Raw genomic sequence first — 19,056 nt, forward strand, 5'->3', positions numbered from 1 at the left:
GAACTGCAGGCAGGCAGGCCAGTTCAGTACCTCGCCTCTTCTACTATGAAGCTGTTGTAATAGATGCAGTATGTTGTTTAGCATTGTCTCCAGGCCTTCCATGAAGGAGGTGTTTGTCTTAATGGGAGCATATACCTTTCTGCATTGTTGGCACCTTTAAACTTGTGAAAGATACCGTTTCCAAAAAGGCACCAATGCAGCTCTATTCCATCAGAGATGCAGGCTTTTGAACTGAGCATGGAAAACAAGCCAGATAGTCCCTCTTCACTTTAGTCCACATGATGCAGCGTCCATGTTTTCCAAAGACAATACAAAATTTTCATTCATCTGACCACAGAATAGTTTTACACTTTGCCTCAGTCCATTTTAAAAGCACTTTGGTCCAGGGAAGACGGCACTTTTTTCTTGATCATGTTCACTTACGGCTGCTTCTTTGCACGATAAAGCTTCAAACTGCATTTGTCGATCGCACAGCGAACTGTGTTCACAGACTGTGATTTCTGGAAGTGTCCCTGAGTCCATTCACACTCATGTTACTGACCCAGTTAGTTCAGTTCAGCATAACTTTCTTTTCCATGCTTTTGTTTCTTCCATCTCAACTTTTTCAGACATGTTACAAAATCCATCCAAATATAAAATGATCTAATATTTGTATGCCTGAGTTTAAACATTTGACATGTTTTCTGTGTTATGTGTGAGTTTATATGATTTGCAAATCATTGCATTTTTTTTTTTTTTTTACACATTACTCAGCATCCCATTTTTTTAGGGAGAATTGGGGTTTTAATTCAGATCAATTTTGGTGGCTTTTAGAAAACCTGTGAGGTTTTGTTGTTGTTGTTTTTTTGTTTTTAAAGAAATTAAATATTTCTCGAAATTGTTGTGTGATGCATATCTTCCCTGTCTCTGTTAGGCTGGCCTCGAATGAAGTGGGTGATAACAGATTCAAAGTACCTGACGAAACCATCCAAAGACTGGCAGCCGCACATTCCCACTGCTAACACTGACCCTGCATACATAGAGGTAACACAGCTGTGCTTATTATTATTATTTTTACTTTTGTTCCTTCATTCTTAGAACCTATTCCATCCTGTCAAAGTACCAAAAATATTTTAAAGCATCATTTTAGTCTGGTGTGTTGTGGCTCATCTGTTGCTTCATCTCTTTGTAGTATAAAGCAAATAAGGAGGGCACAGTGGTGGGCGTGGCTGTGTCTAAAGTGGCCATGTTAACCCACTGCCAATCACTGACTCAGGCCTGCAACTACTGTGAGGGTGAGTAGAAGGATAGTGTTTGCATCATCCATTACACAAAGCTTTATTTCGGTTCAGCTCCATGTTATTTATATAACAGCAAATCACAACTTGAGTCATGTCTCAGTTTAGATTGTTTAGACATCACAACCTCACTTGTGTGTTTGTGTCTCTGTTTTAAGGGGAAACTTTGGTGAATGTCTTGGACTTCAAAAAGGACATGGGCTTATGGCATGGAGTTCTCACAGTGAGTGTCATTAGCTGTAGATTTCTAGGTTAGGTTAGGTTGCATATACAGCTAGGTGCATGTACAACGTCTTAATTTGTGTGCACATTATATCTGAACTATAAATTCTCTAGTAAATGTAAAATGTTAAATTACTAATGAAAGAGATTTCTTGCACAAAATCATCACAAAATGGGTTTCTCACTGTTTGTGTTGTTTGTCAAGTTGGAAGGAAAAAAACCCCTTCCAGTTTTTTTTTTTTTATTTGCAACCTCCATAATCAGGTTGTTTGATTGCAGGCTGTAATGAACAGGATACACACGATCAGCGTTCCCTATGCAGTGATGAAAGCCTGTCCTCTCTCCTGGGTGCAGAGGGTCCACATCCATAAAGGTAAATTATCTTTTACTCTGAGACGAAGTGTATTAAAAAATAATTTTATAATTTTATAATACTCCATGTAACTCCTGCTGTCGTGCAGCTCGTGTAGCTCTGGTGAAGTGCCGTGATCTGCACTGGGCCATGATGGCTCATCGGGAGCAGAGAGACATCAGCCTGGCTTCATTACGAATGCTCATTGTTGCTGATGGTGCTAATCCCTGTGAGTATGTCCCGAGCCATCGCTGCTTTGTAAAACTGGGTCTTTTCCAACAAGCCAAATTAGATGTCACACTTTTAAAATTGTGCTTTCCAGGGTCAGTGTCTTCCTGCGATGCCTTCCTGAACAAGTTCCAGTCTCATGGGCTGAAGCCTGAGGTGATTTGCCCCTGTGCCACATCTCCAGAGGCCATGACGGTAGCTATACGAAGGTAACTCACTGACCTATATTCACTGCTCTTATTGGATGTTGTTAAAAATTACAGAAAACTTAAAGACAAAACCAGAAGATTAAAACCAAATTCTTTCTATTCTTTCATGTCTCACACAAGCCACCTTCACAGCTTGTATTTCAGTCCAACTAGACAGAAATTTATATGTGATGTTGTTCATAAGAGGGTAGGCAGATGGCTAACAGATGGAAACATCCATGTTTGATTGTGAACTGTCTACTCGTGTAGATCCGGAGTGCCTGGTGCGCCTCTTCCTGCCCGTGCCATCCTTTCCATGGGTGGCTTGAGCCACGGTGTCATCAGGGTGAACACGGAAGACAAGAACTCCGCTCTGACTGTACAAGATGTGGGGCATGTCATGCCTGGAGGTGAGGGTAGAAGAAAAGCTGCATGATAAACGGCTTTTTGTTTGCATTTGTTTTTTTGATTGTAATTAATTTGCTAAAAAAAGAGACCATTACGACCTACACTTAAAAAAAAAAAAAAAACAGTTTTCTATACATATTAGGAGATTACAATATTGACTAACTATAACCACGTGGTTATAGTGTAAAAATGTAATAGGCCTAGTTGCCGCCAGCTCTGAAATCTTTCTGTTTGACCTTTTGCACGTCTCCAAGAAAATGGAGGCAAACAAGCTTGTTCAAAAATATAATCATAAAATTATAATCATATGAGAAAATTAGAAATTCAAATAATTATCTTCTTCTTTTCAACATCCAGATAAAATGTTCCAGTTTTTTGGCAGATGTTTATTTCTAAGACTTCATGACATAAACAGTTGGGTTTTTGAACACTAAAACAGCATTTATTATTTTGGCTATATACCAACACTTGTTCATGTTACAGTTTGTAATGAATATGCAGACTTTAAGCTTTCACTTAGGAGGTCAAACTAAAATATTGTACCAACAACTGCCATTTTTATATATATATAGTGCCCTGTTTATCTGGGCTCATGTGTAATTGAACAATCTATACGTAAACTTGACTCGGCCTATTCATTAATATTTCCTCATAAATGAATGAGATCAAAGGTTTGGAAGTGATTCCAAGTGTGGCATTTCATTTTTAAAAGCTTAATCTGTGAACCCACAACATGCACTAAAGGAGCTCTCAGTGGAGGTCAATATCCACCAGAGAACTAGCAGGGACATTAGCACGTTGGCACAATAATGAGGGGGGTAAAAGGATGCACTGTTGTACTTGAACCTGGACTAATTTGGTCAGTGATCATGGGATCCTTTCCATCATAAAGAGAAAAAAAAACATTTATCAAACCTCTAGGAGATAGACATGTCATAATCCAAGCCTGTAATAAGCCCCTCATAAGCCTCAGCAGTAGAAAACAAAGATTAGACATTGGAGGCAGTCTGATGCATAAGTGTGCATCTGTGGTTAAGCAGACAAATTTGTACTTTAAGCTAAAATGAAACCCAGGAGTTTCTGAAGGTAAAGAAAGGCAAGACTGAAGGCATAAAGAACCACAAAATATAAAAAACATTTGCAGGCCTGGCAACAAAGAATCCCAAAGGAGGAAACTCATTCTTTGGTGTTATCTGTTTGCTTCCTGACATCGTGCAGCCATTTCCTGCAAAGGATCCTCAGCAAAGTCTTTAAAATGAATATTTTGATGTAACTGTGTTAATTTGTTCATTTATATTTATGACGCTCAGATAGGGGACTGAATATAAAAATTGTTAATTGTTAAAACAAGTAATGCACTCTTTTATTAAATTCCCTTCAAATTTAAGCTGAAAGTCTACACTTCCCCACATTCTGTCAATACAGTCAATCTTTTTAAACTGCAAAAATAGCAGAAAGCATGTAAATCTGAATACATGTACGCAACAAAGAATGAAAATGGGACTTTTTTTTAGTCATACGTCTAAGATAAAATTATCAAGGGAATCATTTTAAATTAGGAAGTCTGTGTTTTCTTAACTTTGTCTATTTGTCCCTCCAGCTCTGATGTGTATCGTTAAGCCAGATGGACCGCCTCAGTTGTGTAAAACAGATGAAATTGGAGAGATAATTATCAACTCCCGTGCAGGAGGCAACATGTACTACGGCCTGCCTGGACTCACCAAAAACACCTTTGAGGTGCGAAAGCAGAATAACCAACACTCAAACTGCACATGCTGCCACCATCGTTAGTAAGGGACGCAGTTAAAGCTGATTCTGTTTTTGTGTGTTTTGCTGTTCTTTCTTTGCATCGTCGTGCCCAGGTGATACCGGTTAACGCTAACGGAGTTCCCATTGGAGAGATTCCATTTGTGCGATCTGGACTCCTGGGGTTTGTTGGCCCAGTAAGTAGGACTCTTTCATTAGAGCACTTCTGTGGCAACCTGAAACCATTAGTCTCTCTCACTAACCGTATAACAACCCTGCTGTTGCATCACTTGCTCTGTACAGGGCAGTCTCATCTTCGTGGTGGGGAAGATCGAAGGCCTGCTGATGGTAAGCGGGCGGAGACACAACGCCGACGACTTGGTGGCCACAGCTCTTGCAGTTGAGCCGGTCAAGACTGTGTACCGTGGCAGGTGAGGCAAAACTCTTCTTCATGGATTAAAGAAAATAATCTTAGAGCTCTTTGGTGGGTCAAGTGCAAATCTTATTTATAACTACTGACATCTAGTGGTATAGAGGAAACACAGCAAGCCCCACACTGACAACTGAAGGGATTATTGAAAGATAAAGTATTTCCACTTTCTGTATGCTTTAAACTGCGCATTTGTGTTTGATTTCCACGTCTTCTGGCTAATCTTCAGTGAGTTTGTGTATCCTCGTGTGTGTCAGGATCGCTGTGTTTTCAGTCACGGTGTTCTATGATGAGAGGGTTGTAATTGTGGCAGAGCAGAGGCCCGATGCCAGCGAGGAGGACAGCTTCCAGTGGATGAGCCGGGTGCTTCAGGTAAATTCAGCCACAGCGTTCGAATGGAAGCCTCCATTCAGTGTGTCTACAATATAATCTTCAGTCTTTGGAGTTATCGAAAAATCATTCGTCATATAGAGCATTACCCAGCAAAGCTAATCTCAGTGCTTGGTTTCATCTGTAGGCTATTGATAGCATCCACCAAGTGGGGCTCTACTGCCTGGCTCTGGTCCCGGCGAACACCTTACCAAAAACGCCGCTGGGTGGCATCCACATTTCTGACACAAAGCAGTTTTTCTTAGAGGGCAATCTCCACCCCTGCAATATCCTAATGTGTCCCCATACCTGTGTCACCAACCTGCCCAAGCCCCGCCAGAAGCAGCCAGGTAGGTCTGTCTGACACAAACTTCTGTTCAACATGACTGAAAATGATCCCCATCAATTTCTTACAAGATTATGCCAAACGAAGCCTCGGTGAGGAGGTTCATAATTTAAACGTATTTAGCATAAATTATTAAATGGAGTCCAGCACAGAGACTGTTTATAGATGTAGTTTGTAGGAAACCTATGGGTCTGCCGTGCAGTCATAAGGATATATATGCAGTAATCTGCAAATGTCTTAAGTCACCCCTCATTTCTAGGTGTTTTGCTAGGAAACTGCGAAATAAGAGCAGGAACTTATTGAAATGTGCAAACATGCATGGCATCTAAATAAACAGTGATTGTACTATTCTAACAATTCAGTGTTTGGTTTGACGACCTTCAGTCTTAAACAGAGTCTGAACTCTCTTAGACAAGCTTTCCTGTCATTTTTGGGGCAGGGCTAGCTCAGTAGGTAGAGTGGTGGCCCCATTATCGGAAGGTCGGGGGTTCGAATCCACTGAACAGCTACACTGAGGTACCCCTGAGCAAGGTACCGTCCCTACACACTGCTCCCCGGTGCCCAATGGCTGCCCACTGCTTCACTTAGTGAATGGGTCAAATGCAGAGAGGAATTTTCCCACAGGGATCAATAAAGTATACATTATTTTTATTATTATTATTATTTTTAAGTAGTTTTCAGGAATAGTTCTCCGGGCTTCTTGAAGGATATTCAAAGCTCTTCTCTCGATGCTGCCTTTTGTTTGTTTCTGTGTCAAGATGATCTCACACAGCTTTGATAATTTTGAGGTCTGGCCTCCCTGTCTTGTTTTTGCCTGCTACTTTATTTCACTTTATCTCTTTCGGACTGTTTTGTCTTGTAGTTGGTGTCGGTCCTGCATCTGTCATGGTGGGAAACCTGGTGGCAGGAAAGAGGATTGCCCAGGCTGCAGGGAGAGACCTCGGTCTGATTGAAGATCAGGATCTGGTCCGAAAGGTACTAGAACTATGAGCACCGAACTCCGAATCTGATAACCCAAGCTTCGATCAAACTGCCAGCAGAAGTGGCCATAAAATGTTCATCTTCTCATCCTCTTTGGCACTGGTTGAAATGCTCTGGTGTCTACTGCATATTAATTGGAATCTGCAATAAATTAAAATGTGAATGGATGAATGTATGCAAGAACTATATCAGAATTTTGCACTGATTCTTGCAGTGTGACCATACCCTTTTTAACCACACTCCTGTTTTTCAAAAGAGCTAAATGCAAGTCTTTCAGAAGCTGCAGGCACCCTGTGCATGTGATTAACAGCATTGCTCAGCAAAGTGTGTTAAAATAGGAAACACTGAAACATTTCAGCTGCCACTGTAACAATGGCTCTACCTCAGCCAGAGCTCAGTTTTATAGAAAAATCTGGACTCTTCTTTCTCTCTTCTCTCGTCACTCTCTGGATGTAGCTCTGTATGTGGCCCACCGTAATGGTAAGAATCACGACCCTCTCTGGCATGTTCCCCACCCTCGTTTATTCTGGTCATGCTCGAATCTGTATTGTATTGTGGTTTTAGTTTGTGTGCTTTCGTTCAGTTCTGACGTAAGCAAGAATTTGCATGGGTTTTTAACTTTTTGGTATTTCAGAAAATAAGCACCTTCCATGAATGTCACCCTTTATTTTTATTGCTGATGTACCTTTCACATCCTAAGTTAGTGTTCATTACTATAAGAGCTATATTGGCTTAGTGTGCTATAAATTCTTGTTCAGATCATTTATACCAGACAGCTCTCAGACAGTGTAAGCACCGCTTTGTTTATTTTAAATTTAGACCCTAATAAATTCTTTTTTTCAACACCACCCTTCCTGTATTTACCCTCAGTGGCTGGGTTTGTAATATTTTATACACTTAAACAAAAAACCCTCAGTTTACAGTGTGTAATTATGTTTCTTATTTAATAACAGCATCAGTATTTGACAGAGGCGCTACAGTGGAGGGCACAGACAGACCCAGACCACGTTCTCTACATTCTTCTTAACGCCAAGGTACCAAACCGATCTGTCCATACACTGCAAAATGCCGTACATCATCTATGTGATTGACAAAAACAATACATAGTAACCTTACTGTCACCTGTCCTTCAGGGTGTGACAGTGGGGACAGCGACCTGTGTCCAGCTTCATAAGCGAGCTGAGAAGATAGCTGCAGCGCTCACTGAGAAAGGCAGCATCAACACAGGAGAGAATGTAGTGCTGCTCTATCCTCCTGGTGGGTTCTACCTCCGGCTCCATGTCTAAGCGTTCCTTCTGTCATCATTATTATGAAATGATTTTCCTCTGTTTGTTTTCCCTCAGGGATCGATTTGATTGCTGCTTTTTACGGCTGTCTCTATGCTGGATGTGTTCCTGTAAACGTCAGGCCTCCGCACCCTCAGAACCTGGCAGCCACGCTGCCTACTGTCCGCATGATCATTGACGTAAGTGCATGTGGTTACATGCATTTATGCCTGTCCTTTCATTTAATCCTAATCAGGATCTCATTCATGTAGATATTAGGACTAAAAAAACATGTACATACACTGGATTACTTCTGCTTATGCTTTCACCAAAAATAACTCTGCAACTACTTTGCGCCTCTCTGCGCTTCATTAGATTTTAACAGATCTTTATGGCATCCAGTTTCCTGAAATAATTTCCATTTACAAGCTACATTGATTCCGAGAGCAAATTATGCTCATGAAGTGGGTCCAGTTACAGTGTCCATCATAGTTTCCACTTTTTAACTGTAATTGACCCGCTGATGGAATGTGCTGCTCACAATTTTACAACAAAAATGATTCTGACTGTTGTGTTGTTCACGCTCCCATTCAAATGTGTTTTGTTACCAGGTCAGTAAAGCTGCGTGCATCCTTACGACACAAAACCTCATGAGGACTCTGCGCTCCAAAGAGGCAGCTGCCTCTGTTAATGTTAAAACCTGGCCAACAATCATTGACACAGGTAGTAAATACTCTTAGTATGTTAATCAAGCCTGAACATATCTGAGTACTGCATGATGCTCTGGTTACAAGCCATGGGCCAAATCAGGCCCCCCCTTGTGGTGCCAGTTGGTATGATTGAGACGTTCCAGCTATTTTTAATGTTTTATAAACACCGTCAAGTATTTGCAACTCAGATGTAAGTATGCAGTTAGTATTCAGTTATTAATCCTTGTATCAAAGAATTATGAATAATAAGTCAGTAGTGTGAAAGTCAGGCATTCTAAAGAAAGATGATTCACTGTCCTCACAGTTCATTCATTTTGGTAAATATTCTGGTAAATATAAAAGTTTGTTTATTATAAACTATCGTATTTACCAGAAGGTTGATCAAAATTAATCAAATATTAAAGGTTAATGACTCTTTGTTTTTATTAGTAGCTTCATAGCCGGAAAAGGGTGGAGTGCCCACTCCGGGTCGGGGATGAGTTCCTGCCCCAAGTGGAGGAGTTCAAGTATCTCGGGGTCTTGTTCGCGAGTGATGGGAGAAGGGAGCCGGAGATCGACAGACGGATTGGGGCTGCAGCTGCAGTAATGCGGACGCTGCACCGGTCCGTCGTGGTGAAGAGGGAGCTGAGTGTAAAAGCGAAGCTCTCAATTTACCGGTCGATCTACGTCCCTACCCTCACCTATGGCCACGAGCTGTGGGTAGTGACCGAAAGAACGAGATCGCGGATACAAGCGGCAGAAATGAGCTTCCTCCGAAGGGTGGCTGGCCTCTCCCTTAGAGATAGGGTGAGAAGTTCGGCCATCCGGGAGGGGCTCAGAGTAGAGCAGCTGCTGCTCCACATCGAAAGGAGCCAGCTGAGGTGGTTCGGGCATCTGACAAGGATGCCCCCTGGGCGCCTCCTGGGTGAGGTGTTCCAGGCATGTCCCACCGGGAGGAGGCCCCGGGGCAGACCCAGGACACGCTGGAGAGATTATATCTCTCGGCTGGCCTGGGAACGCCTTGGTATTCCCCCGGATAAGCTGGAGGAGGTGGCTGGGGAGAGGGAGGTCTGGGCCTCTTTGCTTAGACTGCTGCCCCCGCGACCCGGCCCCGGACAAAGCGGATGAAGATGGATGGATGGATGGATGGGCTTCATAGTATAGTGGTTTACACATTTGCCTAACAAGGAAAAGATCCATTACTTGGTCTCCGGAGGTTACACAAATCCTTTTTGGGGTTGTGTCCACTGTAAAGGCATCCGATGCAAAAGCAAACGTGTGTAGCTGCCCGCTGCAGTGCCCCATTGTGACTGAGGGAGCTGCTTTTATAACAGTTTGCTGTCATTTTGCTATGCTATAGTTTTCAATGGTTCATCAACGTGATTTTTAAATAAATCAGCCGTGAAAGCTGTAAATAAGCAAACACGCCGAAAAGAAAATGAGAAAAGAAAACACTTTTTTCCCCTGTTCAGTTTTAACATATGACAAAACTTTAAATCCTGCAGTTTCTTGTTATTTACATACACACTCCAAATTAAGTACACGTTGTTCACAGCGCTTGACTTTCTCATGTGTCAGATTCAAAGTAGGAACAGGGTTCATTAGTTGTGGGTCGCAGTCGAGGCAGCGTAGATGAAGTTGGCGTCGGTTATTGTGGACTGTTTGAATCTGCAACACTGAGACACTAAAACAGGAAGCTGGACATTTCACTGCTTTCTACAATTGTTATCCAAGTTGCTCAGTGGGTAGATTTGTGAATAGACACCTGTTTGGTGAACTTTGAGTTAGTTGTTGCTTGCTGGATCCTATTCTATATCATTGCTCAATATTATCTTAAGTTTACTTTGTGCACAGTGCTGTAAAACCCGCATTATTGGTGTTTGCAGATGACCTTCCTCGCCGCCGGCCTCCACAGATCTATAAGCCGCCCACAGCAGAGATGATAGCTTATCTGGATTTCAGCGTGTCCACAACAGGCATGCTCACTGGAGTCAAGGTGAGACACGTGACTTTTTATATGACTCCTCTACTGACTGGGGCTTTTACAGGATGGATTTTGCCACATGAAAAAGACTGTAAAAACACTGAGTTCTGTCACGGCGCTATTTTAAACCAAATATTGGCATCAATTCTGTGGTCGTTTTTTAATTTCGTGTTGGCTGTATCTTGTTAATGACTGTCTGGTACACTGTCTCATACATTATAGCAGTAGTAGAGTAGTATTAAAACACCAGCAGGAATCAGCAGGGTGTCGTTTTTCTTGTCGTAATCCAGTACAGTCACTGATGCACATACCTGGAGCATGTCTTCATTTTTAAAAAGTGAAAGCGTGTAAGGAACAGTTTCTGGTTATATATGAGTGGCAGATATCTATGGAAGACTTTACTTTGCTTTATAAAACATACACAAAATTAATTCTTTATCTTTTCTTGTCTTTTATCAGATCTCTCATGCAGCAGTCAGCGCACTTTGCCGCTCTATAAAGCTTCAGTGTGAGCTGTACTCCTCTCGCCAAATAGCCATCTGTCTGGATCCTTATTGTGGTCTGGGCTTCGTCTTGTGGTGCCTCGCCAGGTACGGTAAAACGTCAGCTACAATATTCCATGGTTATTTACAAAGGTATCACTTTCCCCACTTTTTCACCTACATGTTTTGTCTCACAGTGTCTACTCAGGTCACCAGTCAATCCTGATTCCTCCGTTCGAGCTGGAGACCAGCTTGTCTCTGTGGCTAAGCACGCTCAGTCAGTACCGTATCAGAGACACCTTCTGCTCCTACTCTGTCATGGAGCTCTGCACTAAGGGATTGGGTACTCAGACGGATTTACTCAAGGTTAGGACTCGACATGCAGGAAGAGAAACAATACAGCTATTTTTAAAATAAAACATCATGGGTTTGATCATTTGCATGTTTGTTTAAGGCCCGTGGTGTGAACCTGTCGTGTGTGCGGAGCTGTGTGGTGATAGCAGAGGAACGCCCTCGTCTTGCCCTCACACACTCCTTCTCCAAACTGTTTAAGGATGTCGGGCTGTCGTCCAGAGCTGTCAGCACTGCTTTTGGTTCCAGAGTTAACCTGGCCATCTGCCTGCAGGTACACCAACCAGCAGGACGTCGCTGTTGATCATAGATCAAATGAGAAAGAAGTGGGACCTCTTTAAACCTGTTCTTTTATATATGTGTGTGTTTCAGGGCACCACTGGTCCTGATCCCTGTACGGTGTATGTGGACATGAAGTCCCTGCGCCATGACAGGTGAGAACAGTCAAGTTAGTTAAAGTAAACTTGCTAGTATTTAGTAAAAGCTTACTTTACACTTTTTTTTCTAGCTAAATGGGATTTATTGGACGCGATCAATATAAAAAATAATATCACGTCTGGGGGGGGGTTTCTGAAAAAACAATAAAAACAATAACACAGTGAGGTTCTGGCTAAAACCTCACTGGCATCAGAAACTTCTCTGTGCAGGAAAATCCCTGACATGGTCCAATTCGCAAAGATTAATTAGAACTTTGAATATTTATAAATGCACTGCCTGTGTTTTTGGCAGAGTGAGGCTGGTGGAGAGAGGAGCACCTCAGAGTCTTCCTCTAATGGAGTCTGGCAAGGTGAAACTCATTATGCGCTGTCCTGTGTGGTTTCTTTTCTCAATTTTTGAGAGGTTTAATGAAAAGCATGTCAGAGTTGTATTTAGTGTCTTTGTTTCTCTGTCATTTTTAGATACTGCCAGGTGTTCGGGTGATCATAGTGAATCCAGAGACCCGAGGCCCACTTGGCGATTCTCATCTAGGAGAGGTTAACCACAGCACACACACATATCGAGACCACACCTGAAGCTAGAGAAGATTTTCTCTGAAAGTTAAAGATGTTTCTTTCTCTTAGATCTGGGTAAACAGCCCTCACAGTGCCAGTGGCTACTACACCATATACGGAGAGGAAAGTCTTCAGGCTGATCACTTCAACACCAAGCTCAGCTTCGGAGACCCGCACACTTTATGGGCCAGAACTGGATACCTGGGTTTTGTGAAGAGGACTGAGCTACTGGATGCAAGCGGGGGTAAATAGACCACAACTGAGCTAAAACCTGGACTCAGAAATATTGATGGAATAGTGCTGATAAGTTTAATGTAACAAGGTTTGCAGATTTAAACCTGATAAAGCATAAACTTAAACAAACTTTATGAAACTAAAGTAACCTCGATCCTACAGTAACCGATTACAAATTTTGCTCTAATGTGACTGAATTTGTTTGGGGGGGGTGTTGCTTATATTGTTTGCATTTCTGTGCTCAGATCGGCATGATGCTCTGTTTGTGGTGGGCTCACTGGATGAGACATTGGAGCTACGAGGCTTGCGCTACCATCCTATTGACATTGAAACGTCAGTGTCACGGGCTCACCGAAGTATTGCTGAGAGGTGCGAATGCATGCACACACACCGACACACACTTTAATGTTTTTAACAATGTAGGAGTAGATAATAACTGCACATAAATAACCTGAGCTTAATATATAATAATATCCTATAGTATTTATTAAAAATAAAAGGGCAGCTCGTTCTCTTTCTTTTGGCAGGACTTTAGATATATAACAAATTTTGGGGTTAACTTGAGAAAAAAGGCAGTTGGAAAGGTCAAATGTATCATAATACTATATTGTGATATTTAAAAACCCCATGTAACAGTATCATTTCTGAAACGTTGTCAACACAATTAAAGGCAGTACAATTACAAACATAGTTTTAAGGATAAAAGACATGTTATGAACATGTGCCTATATGCTGTTAATGCAAACAAAGTCAATATAGCATTAATATCATTTTGACCTACAGAGGAATCGATGGACTTTGAAGGATAAGTCAGAGGTCACGTATGAAGTCATATTTGAAGTGTTTAAACAGTACTTTCTGTATCTTGACAAAACATACCACACCTCTGAGATTCCTGTCAATTCTCGGCCAACAAATCATTAACTTGACCTTGAACAACTTCATGGATTTAAGCCAGATTTTAATGGATCATTAACATGACCCTACAAAGTTTTATCAGAATTCATTCAAAATGTTTCCAGCTATTGTGTTTACAGACAGAAAGACACACAGAAACGCTGCCAAAAACATAACCTCCTTGGCGTGAGTAAAAAGCCTGGCTGGTACTAATAAGGATAGAAATATAAACCTTGCAGATAATCATTGAAAATATTATGTCTACATTCATTTAGAAATCAGCTGTTTTTGTTGTTGTTTATGGGAGAAAGAAATACAAGAAGTGATGAGCTAATTTCAAAGGAGGAGCAACTGAGAAAATAACCTCACTTTTTTCATTTGTGAAAACATAATTAATAAAAAGAGCAGCAGCATGGGTTCTTCCCAGTTTCTTATTATTGCTAAACCTTGAAAACATGAAGGTAAAAGCAGTAAAATTGGGCCTTTGTGTATAAATTTTGGAACCCCACTGCCTTAATAAAAGATTACATTTTAGGCTGTCATCACAACGTAATATCCGATTAGTTTTTATTATTCCTCATCGTGACACTGCTGTTAAGTGCCTCGTCCTTGTGCCTCACAGTGCTGTGTTTACGTGGACCAACCTGCTGGTGGTGGTGTCGGAGCTGTGTGGTTCAGAGCAGGATGCGTTGGACCTGGTGCCTCTGATAACCAACGTGGTGCTGGAGGAGCACCACCTCATTGTGGGTGTGGTGGTCATCGTTGACCCCGGTGTCATTCCGATCAACTCCAGGGGAGAAAAGCAACGCATGCACCTTCGTGACTCTTTCCTCGCTGACCAGCTGGATCCTATCTATGTTGCTTACAACATGTGAGCGCTTGTGGTGGTGTTCTGGGATTTAAAAAAAAATAATAATAATTTTTTAGCCATTATCCCGCCATCTGGCTACTGGCTTGGTTGAGGTGTAAGGCAAAAGCATGAACCACATATACTGACACCTAGCCCTGTGTGACACCAGCATATCTTGGCCACATGCATGTCTGTGATTGGATCTGTGATGCTTGGAGTTGTTCACTGTGGTTTTTTTTTTTTGTTTGTTTGTTTTTTTCAATATATAGAATTTTAGGGAAGAGGTAACATGTGCATGTCGCACATTGGAAGCAAAAAAAGAAAAAGTCCCTGCTGCTCCTATTCTTTTCTTTTTTTGTTCTGCAGAAGGGACGGAACAACACATACAACAGGACCACTTCTTATCAAATCTTTGTGAAAATCCATCCTTTTATTATGCCGTTACCACAAAAACCTGCCCTTTTGTGTCTACGCACCGCAACTGCACTTCAATCTGCAACTTGAAATATTTTTACATTTCAGACGCACACAAACGCATCTGCTGAGCCCTCGTCATTTATCACTAATACAGATGAATAAGAGGGCAAACTGTGAAAATAACAGCAAGTCTGTGGACATTACTTAAAATGCTTTTTTTTTCCCTTAATAATGAAGCCAAATAGATTTTCCTGCCCTAATATATTTCTTGCCTTATAAAACTTTCAAACAGCCATACATTCCTAACTTAATTTTTAAGAATTTACCCTGAACGGCTGTTGATTCTCCTTTGGGTCTGAATAGTAGTTGAAATCCTGGTAGATATCCAAAGGGATCAAAGCAAAAGATGAAAGAGGCCGTATTCTGTACTGTACTTACGAGGGCCTCCTTTTATTTTAGATACTGTACGTAACTGTATAGATATTTTTAATTGTAAAAATGTATAGATGCTTACTCAGCTCTCTCGGTTGATGGTTTGTAGATAAAGAACCCAACGGGGAGATTACAACAGTAGCAGAAAGAAGATTGTAAATACAGTTTAACAGTTTTGAAGTGGTACACTAGCTATGTAATGGAGGATAAAGGTAAATAACTTTAAAGCATTATTAGTCAGGATGAATTTAACATTGCACTTTCACAAAAAAAATCTCTATTTTATTATAACAATGAGGCATTATAAATGGTTCAGGAGCATGTGTGTGATGAATCTTGGCTGAGGACTTTTGAGGTGTCAGTGGGAGGACTATTGCTGGTAATGCCAGGAAACTTTCTATCAGCTGCTGGGGGGGGGGGAGTGTCTACGGAGAAGGCTAAAAACAATATTATGACTGTTTTCAGGCTACCAGGTTATTTTGTAAGAAAAAGCAGGCCCCACAAGTGTTCATATATAATCCATTACCATCATACTTGCAAAAGAGCCATGCCCCTCTAAGTTTACTTTACACAATAGAGCAAGTATGTAAAAGTTCAGCCCGTTTCTCCCCTCACCGCTAGAAGGTTCATTCAAAATGTGTTTTGTCTTTGTGCAACTTTGTAAATAGTTAACTCTGAATGGCAAAAGCAATGCTGTTAGTACCGTCATTATGTATCTGGATTATTTTCTGTGTTCAGTCACTGGATTTTTAGAAGCACTTGTGAATCCATCTGCAGAGCTTAGCCAGATTTAAAACATCTTTGGTTGATAATGAAAGGTAATGCAGAAAAATGGGTAAAAAAAAAGAAGAAAAAAAGCAGCTAGATATATTTGCAAACTGTAGTTGGATTCCTGCGAACTCGTGCTTCTCCTTGTGCTCCTCAGAGAAGTAAAAGTTTGTTTTGGATCATACTGTTTCAGTGATGAACCTTGAATATCAACATGTATATAGTAATTGTTTTTTTTGTTTTTTTTTGTTCTGTTTGGACTTTTGCTGTAGTTTTATTATAACATTCAGTCATGCCAAACATTTTAGAAACAACTTTAACATAACTGGGAATGATAATCATTTAATGACTGCACTTTGCACTGGTGGTACTTAACAGCAGGTTTCTAATGTGTGAACTTTATCCCCGTTCAATGTTACATTAAGTATGTAATGTAATTTTACAGCTTGATACTTGTTTTTGCCTAGTTTCAAATCCCCCCCCCACACACACACACATATATATATATATATTAAAAAAACGAATAGCTCTTCATCTTAGCTTTAACACTGCATCCTACAGTTGCAGCAGAATGTTTGCATGACTCAGCCAAGCACAAGAAGGAATTGTCTTGAGGCACATCTTGTCTTGAGGCACAAATGTGGGGGAGGGAGAGGATTTAAATATGTTTGAAACTGTATATTCAGGGAACAAAACTCCTAGGACAGGGATGGACCAGCTGGTCCCGTGGTGCAATCTGTGAAGAGTACCCATAAAATGTAGACATTTGTCAAAATGAGGCGTTACAAACCTAATAAGCATACAGAGGGGTAACTGACAACCAGTGTCCATCTACCATCAACCTGCTTCACTGGGAAGTCTACAAGGGCTTCTTCTGGTTTCCACTCTTTTTTCTCCGTCAGAGTTCTTACACACTATGCAATCCCGACGACGGTGCAATTTCTTTTCAAAGCTTGCACAGTCTGGTGAAATAAACATGATGCTTATACATTTTGTAATTACTAAGAACGGAGGACTGAACAAATTTAACCAGTAGTGTACTTAAGACTGTATTCATCTCTTGAGTTGTTCTGTCAATGTTTTGTGTATGCACACTTTAGTATGTTGTATTTTAATTATTTGGTGAAATCTAAACTTGCTCCAAGAAGGTGTGATCCACTGATTAATCTTTATTGCTACAGAAGTGTTTTAACTTGTATAGTTAAAAAAAAATAATACTAAGGTGGTACACTTTCCCATTTTCTCACTTATTTTCTATTTTGGTTTGTTGTACTTTGTTTTATACTTTATGTATAAGTAATGCAGAATAAAAAGAACCATTTAATCATTTCAAGTGTCTGGATATTCTTGAGCTTACTAATGAATACTGTTATTACTCTAAATATCTTACACTCTTTGAATTATTGTACACACTGCATCCCCACAGACTGTGGTCAAAAAGGGATGGACATGATCAGTGACTCGCGTAGGCTGTGGTGTTTAAACGATGCTCAGCTGGGGCCCCAAATGTTCCAAGAAAAGATCCCCCACACCATTACTGCACCACCACCAGCTGGAACTGTTGATATAACAGGATGGATTTATGTTTCCAGCCAGATTTTGACCCTGCCATCCGAATGTTGAAATCGAAACTTAGCAGACCAGGAAACCTTTTTCCAATTTTAGTGAGCCCATGTGAATTTTAGCCATGACAAACCTGGCACCCGATGAGGTCTTCTGCTGCTGTAGCCCATCTACTTCAAAGGTAGATGTCTTGCATTTCTGCATAGTTTGGTTGTAACAAGTTGTTATTTGAATTATCGTCTTTTCCTATCGGGAGAAGCAATTTGGCCTCTGGCATCAAAAGCACATTTTCACATAGAGACCTGCTGCTCACTGGATATTTTCTCTTTTTCCAATTATTTTCAGTAAACTCTATTGATGCCTGTGTGGGGAAAATCCCAATACATCAGTAGTTACTGAAACTCTCAGATCACTCTGGCACCAGCAAGGATACCATGTTCAAAGTTACATTAGATCCCCCTTCTTAGGGGACAACTGCTCTTGCAAGTTGTCTTGACCATTTCCACATGCCTAAATACATTGACGCGCTACCATGGGAATGGGTGATTTTTTTTTTAAATTTTATTTTTGTTAAGGAGCTGCTGAATGGGAGCACATAACAAAGTGTAAGTTAAGTGTAAGTGCTTCATTTACAGTAACTTCTACCTACTCCACACTATATGCAGTAGAAGTCTTGATACTCTCTGAAAGGATGTGAAAACAACTCAACACCTTTTTTCTGTGAAAAATTACATAAGTCACTCACTTAGACACACTGTAGGTTTACAGAGCTGCAGTCTTATCTTTTCTGCACTGCCATATTTTCAGCAGGCACACCTGCACACAGACATTTAGTGAGTGTATTTCTATAGGATACATCTTTTGAACCTATTACAGAATAACCTGGGTCATATTCTCAAGTAACAGGCTCTGCAGTTCTACCAATAATTTTACACATGTTTTGTAAGGTCACAATGACCTTGACCATAATCACCATAACTAGTTCATGCCTGTGTCAGTTTGTGTCAAATCTGAAAAAAATTGCCTCTTGGAGTTTGAGATTTACATTTGCACAGCTGTCACTGACTCCGAGCTGAAACCATATATCAGTCTTTTAAAAGATATGCAACAAACATGAACATAACTTTTAGCAAATGGGTCAAACCACTGATGCGACTTCAGAGGGGATTTTTTTTTTTTTACTGGTACTGCGATTTTTTTCACCCCTAACCCCCTCCCTGAACCTGGTTCAGCCTGAGGTTTATTCCTGTTAAAAAGGAGTTCTTTCTTCCCACTTTGGCCAAGCGGGTTGTTTGATTGCTGGATTTTTCTCCATTTTCTGTAGGTTCTACACTTTACAATATAAAGCACCTTGAGGTGACTGTTGTGATTTGGCATTATATAAATTAAATTCATGTGAACTAAATTAAATTACATGCGTACATAAAAGTGGCAAGTGTCTAAGAAGCGTTTACAACAAAATATACTACATTATACATGATCTAAAAATATATATAATATTTTTGTCAAATTTAAATCACATAGATATAGTAAAAAAAATTACAACTTCTATTAAAAACTTATAATTAAAAAACAAAAATAACTA

The 19,056-nt window shown here is 40.6% G+C and overlaps 1 protein-coding gene across 4 annotated transcripts in view; it reads left to right on the top strand.

Annotated features, from left to right (window-relative positions):
• dip2bb (disco-interacting protein 2 homolog Bb) overlaps positions 1-17,241 on the top strand; it is a 47,859-nt gene extending 30,618 nt beyond the window's left edge. For 2 of the 4 annotated variants that reach the window (XM_014334383.2, XM_042222045.1), the window contains 28 exons: positions 914-1,023; positions 1,172-1,274; positions 1,436-1,500; positions 1,779-1,872; positions 1,961-2,080; positions 2,174-2,288; positions 2,538-2,677; positions 4,276-4,412; positions 4,538-4,618; positions 4,725-4,852; positions 5,109-5,223; positions 5,369-5,570; positions 6,429-6,541; positions 7,004-7,027; positions 7,501-7,581; positions 7,681-7,804; positions 7,891-8,012; positions 8,424-8,535; positions 10,388-10,497; positions 10,945-11,075; positions 11,165-11,333; positions 11,422-11,592; positions 11,691-11,752; positions 12,048-12,105; positions 12,218-12,292; positions 12,380-12,554; positions 12,790-12,913; positions 14,064-17,241. In XM_014334383.2, the coding sequence (XP_014189869.2) occupies positions 914-1,023; positions 1,172-1,274; positions 1,436-1,500; positions 1,779-1,872; positions 1,961-2,080; positions 2,174-2,288; positions 2,538-2,677; positions 4,276-4,412; positions 4,538-4,618; positions 4,725-4,852; positions 5,109-5,223; positions 5,369-5,570; positions 6,429-6,541; positions 7,004-7,027; positions 7,501-7,581; positions 7,681-7,804; positions 7,891-8,012; positions 8,424-8,535; positions 10,388-10,497; positions 10,945-11,075; positions 11,165-11,333; positions 11,422-11,592; positions 11,691-11,752; positions 12,048-12,105; positions 12,218-12,292; positions 12,380-12,554; positions 12,790-12,913; positions 14,064-14,316 (3,314 nt within the window). In that variant the 3' untranslated portion in view covers positions 14,317-17,241. The remainder of the gene's footprint in view (positions 1-913; positions 1,024-1,171; positions 1,275-1,435; positions 1,501-1,778; positions 1,873-1,960; positions 2,081-2,173; positions 2,289-2,537; positions 2,678-4,275; positions 4,413-4,537; positions 4,619-4,724; positions 4,853-5,108; positions 5,224-5,368; positions 5,571-6,428; positions 6,542-7,003; positions 7,028-7,500; positions 7,582-7,680; positions 7,805-7,890; positions 8,013-8,423; positions 8,536-10,387; positions 10,498-10,944; positions 11,076-11,164; positions 11,334-11,421; positions 11,593-11,690; positions 11,753-12,047; positions 12,106-12,217; positions 12,293-12,379; positions 12,555-12,789; positions 12,914-14,063) is intronic. The other 2 variants (XM_042222046.1, XM_042222047.1) reach the window with 1 other exon arrangement.
• Positions 17,242-19,056: the final 1,815 nt, after the last annotated feature.

Source organism: Haplochromis burtoni, unplaced genomic scaffold, assembly GCF_018398535.1.
Source record: "Haplochromis burtoni strain Fernald_Lab_line unplaced genomic scaffold, NCSU_Asbu1 Contig_79, whole genome shotgun sequence".
NCBI lineage: Eukaryota > Metazoa > Chordata > Actinopteri > Cichliformes > Cichlidae > Haplochromis > Haplochromis burtoni.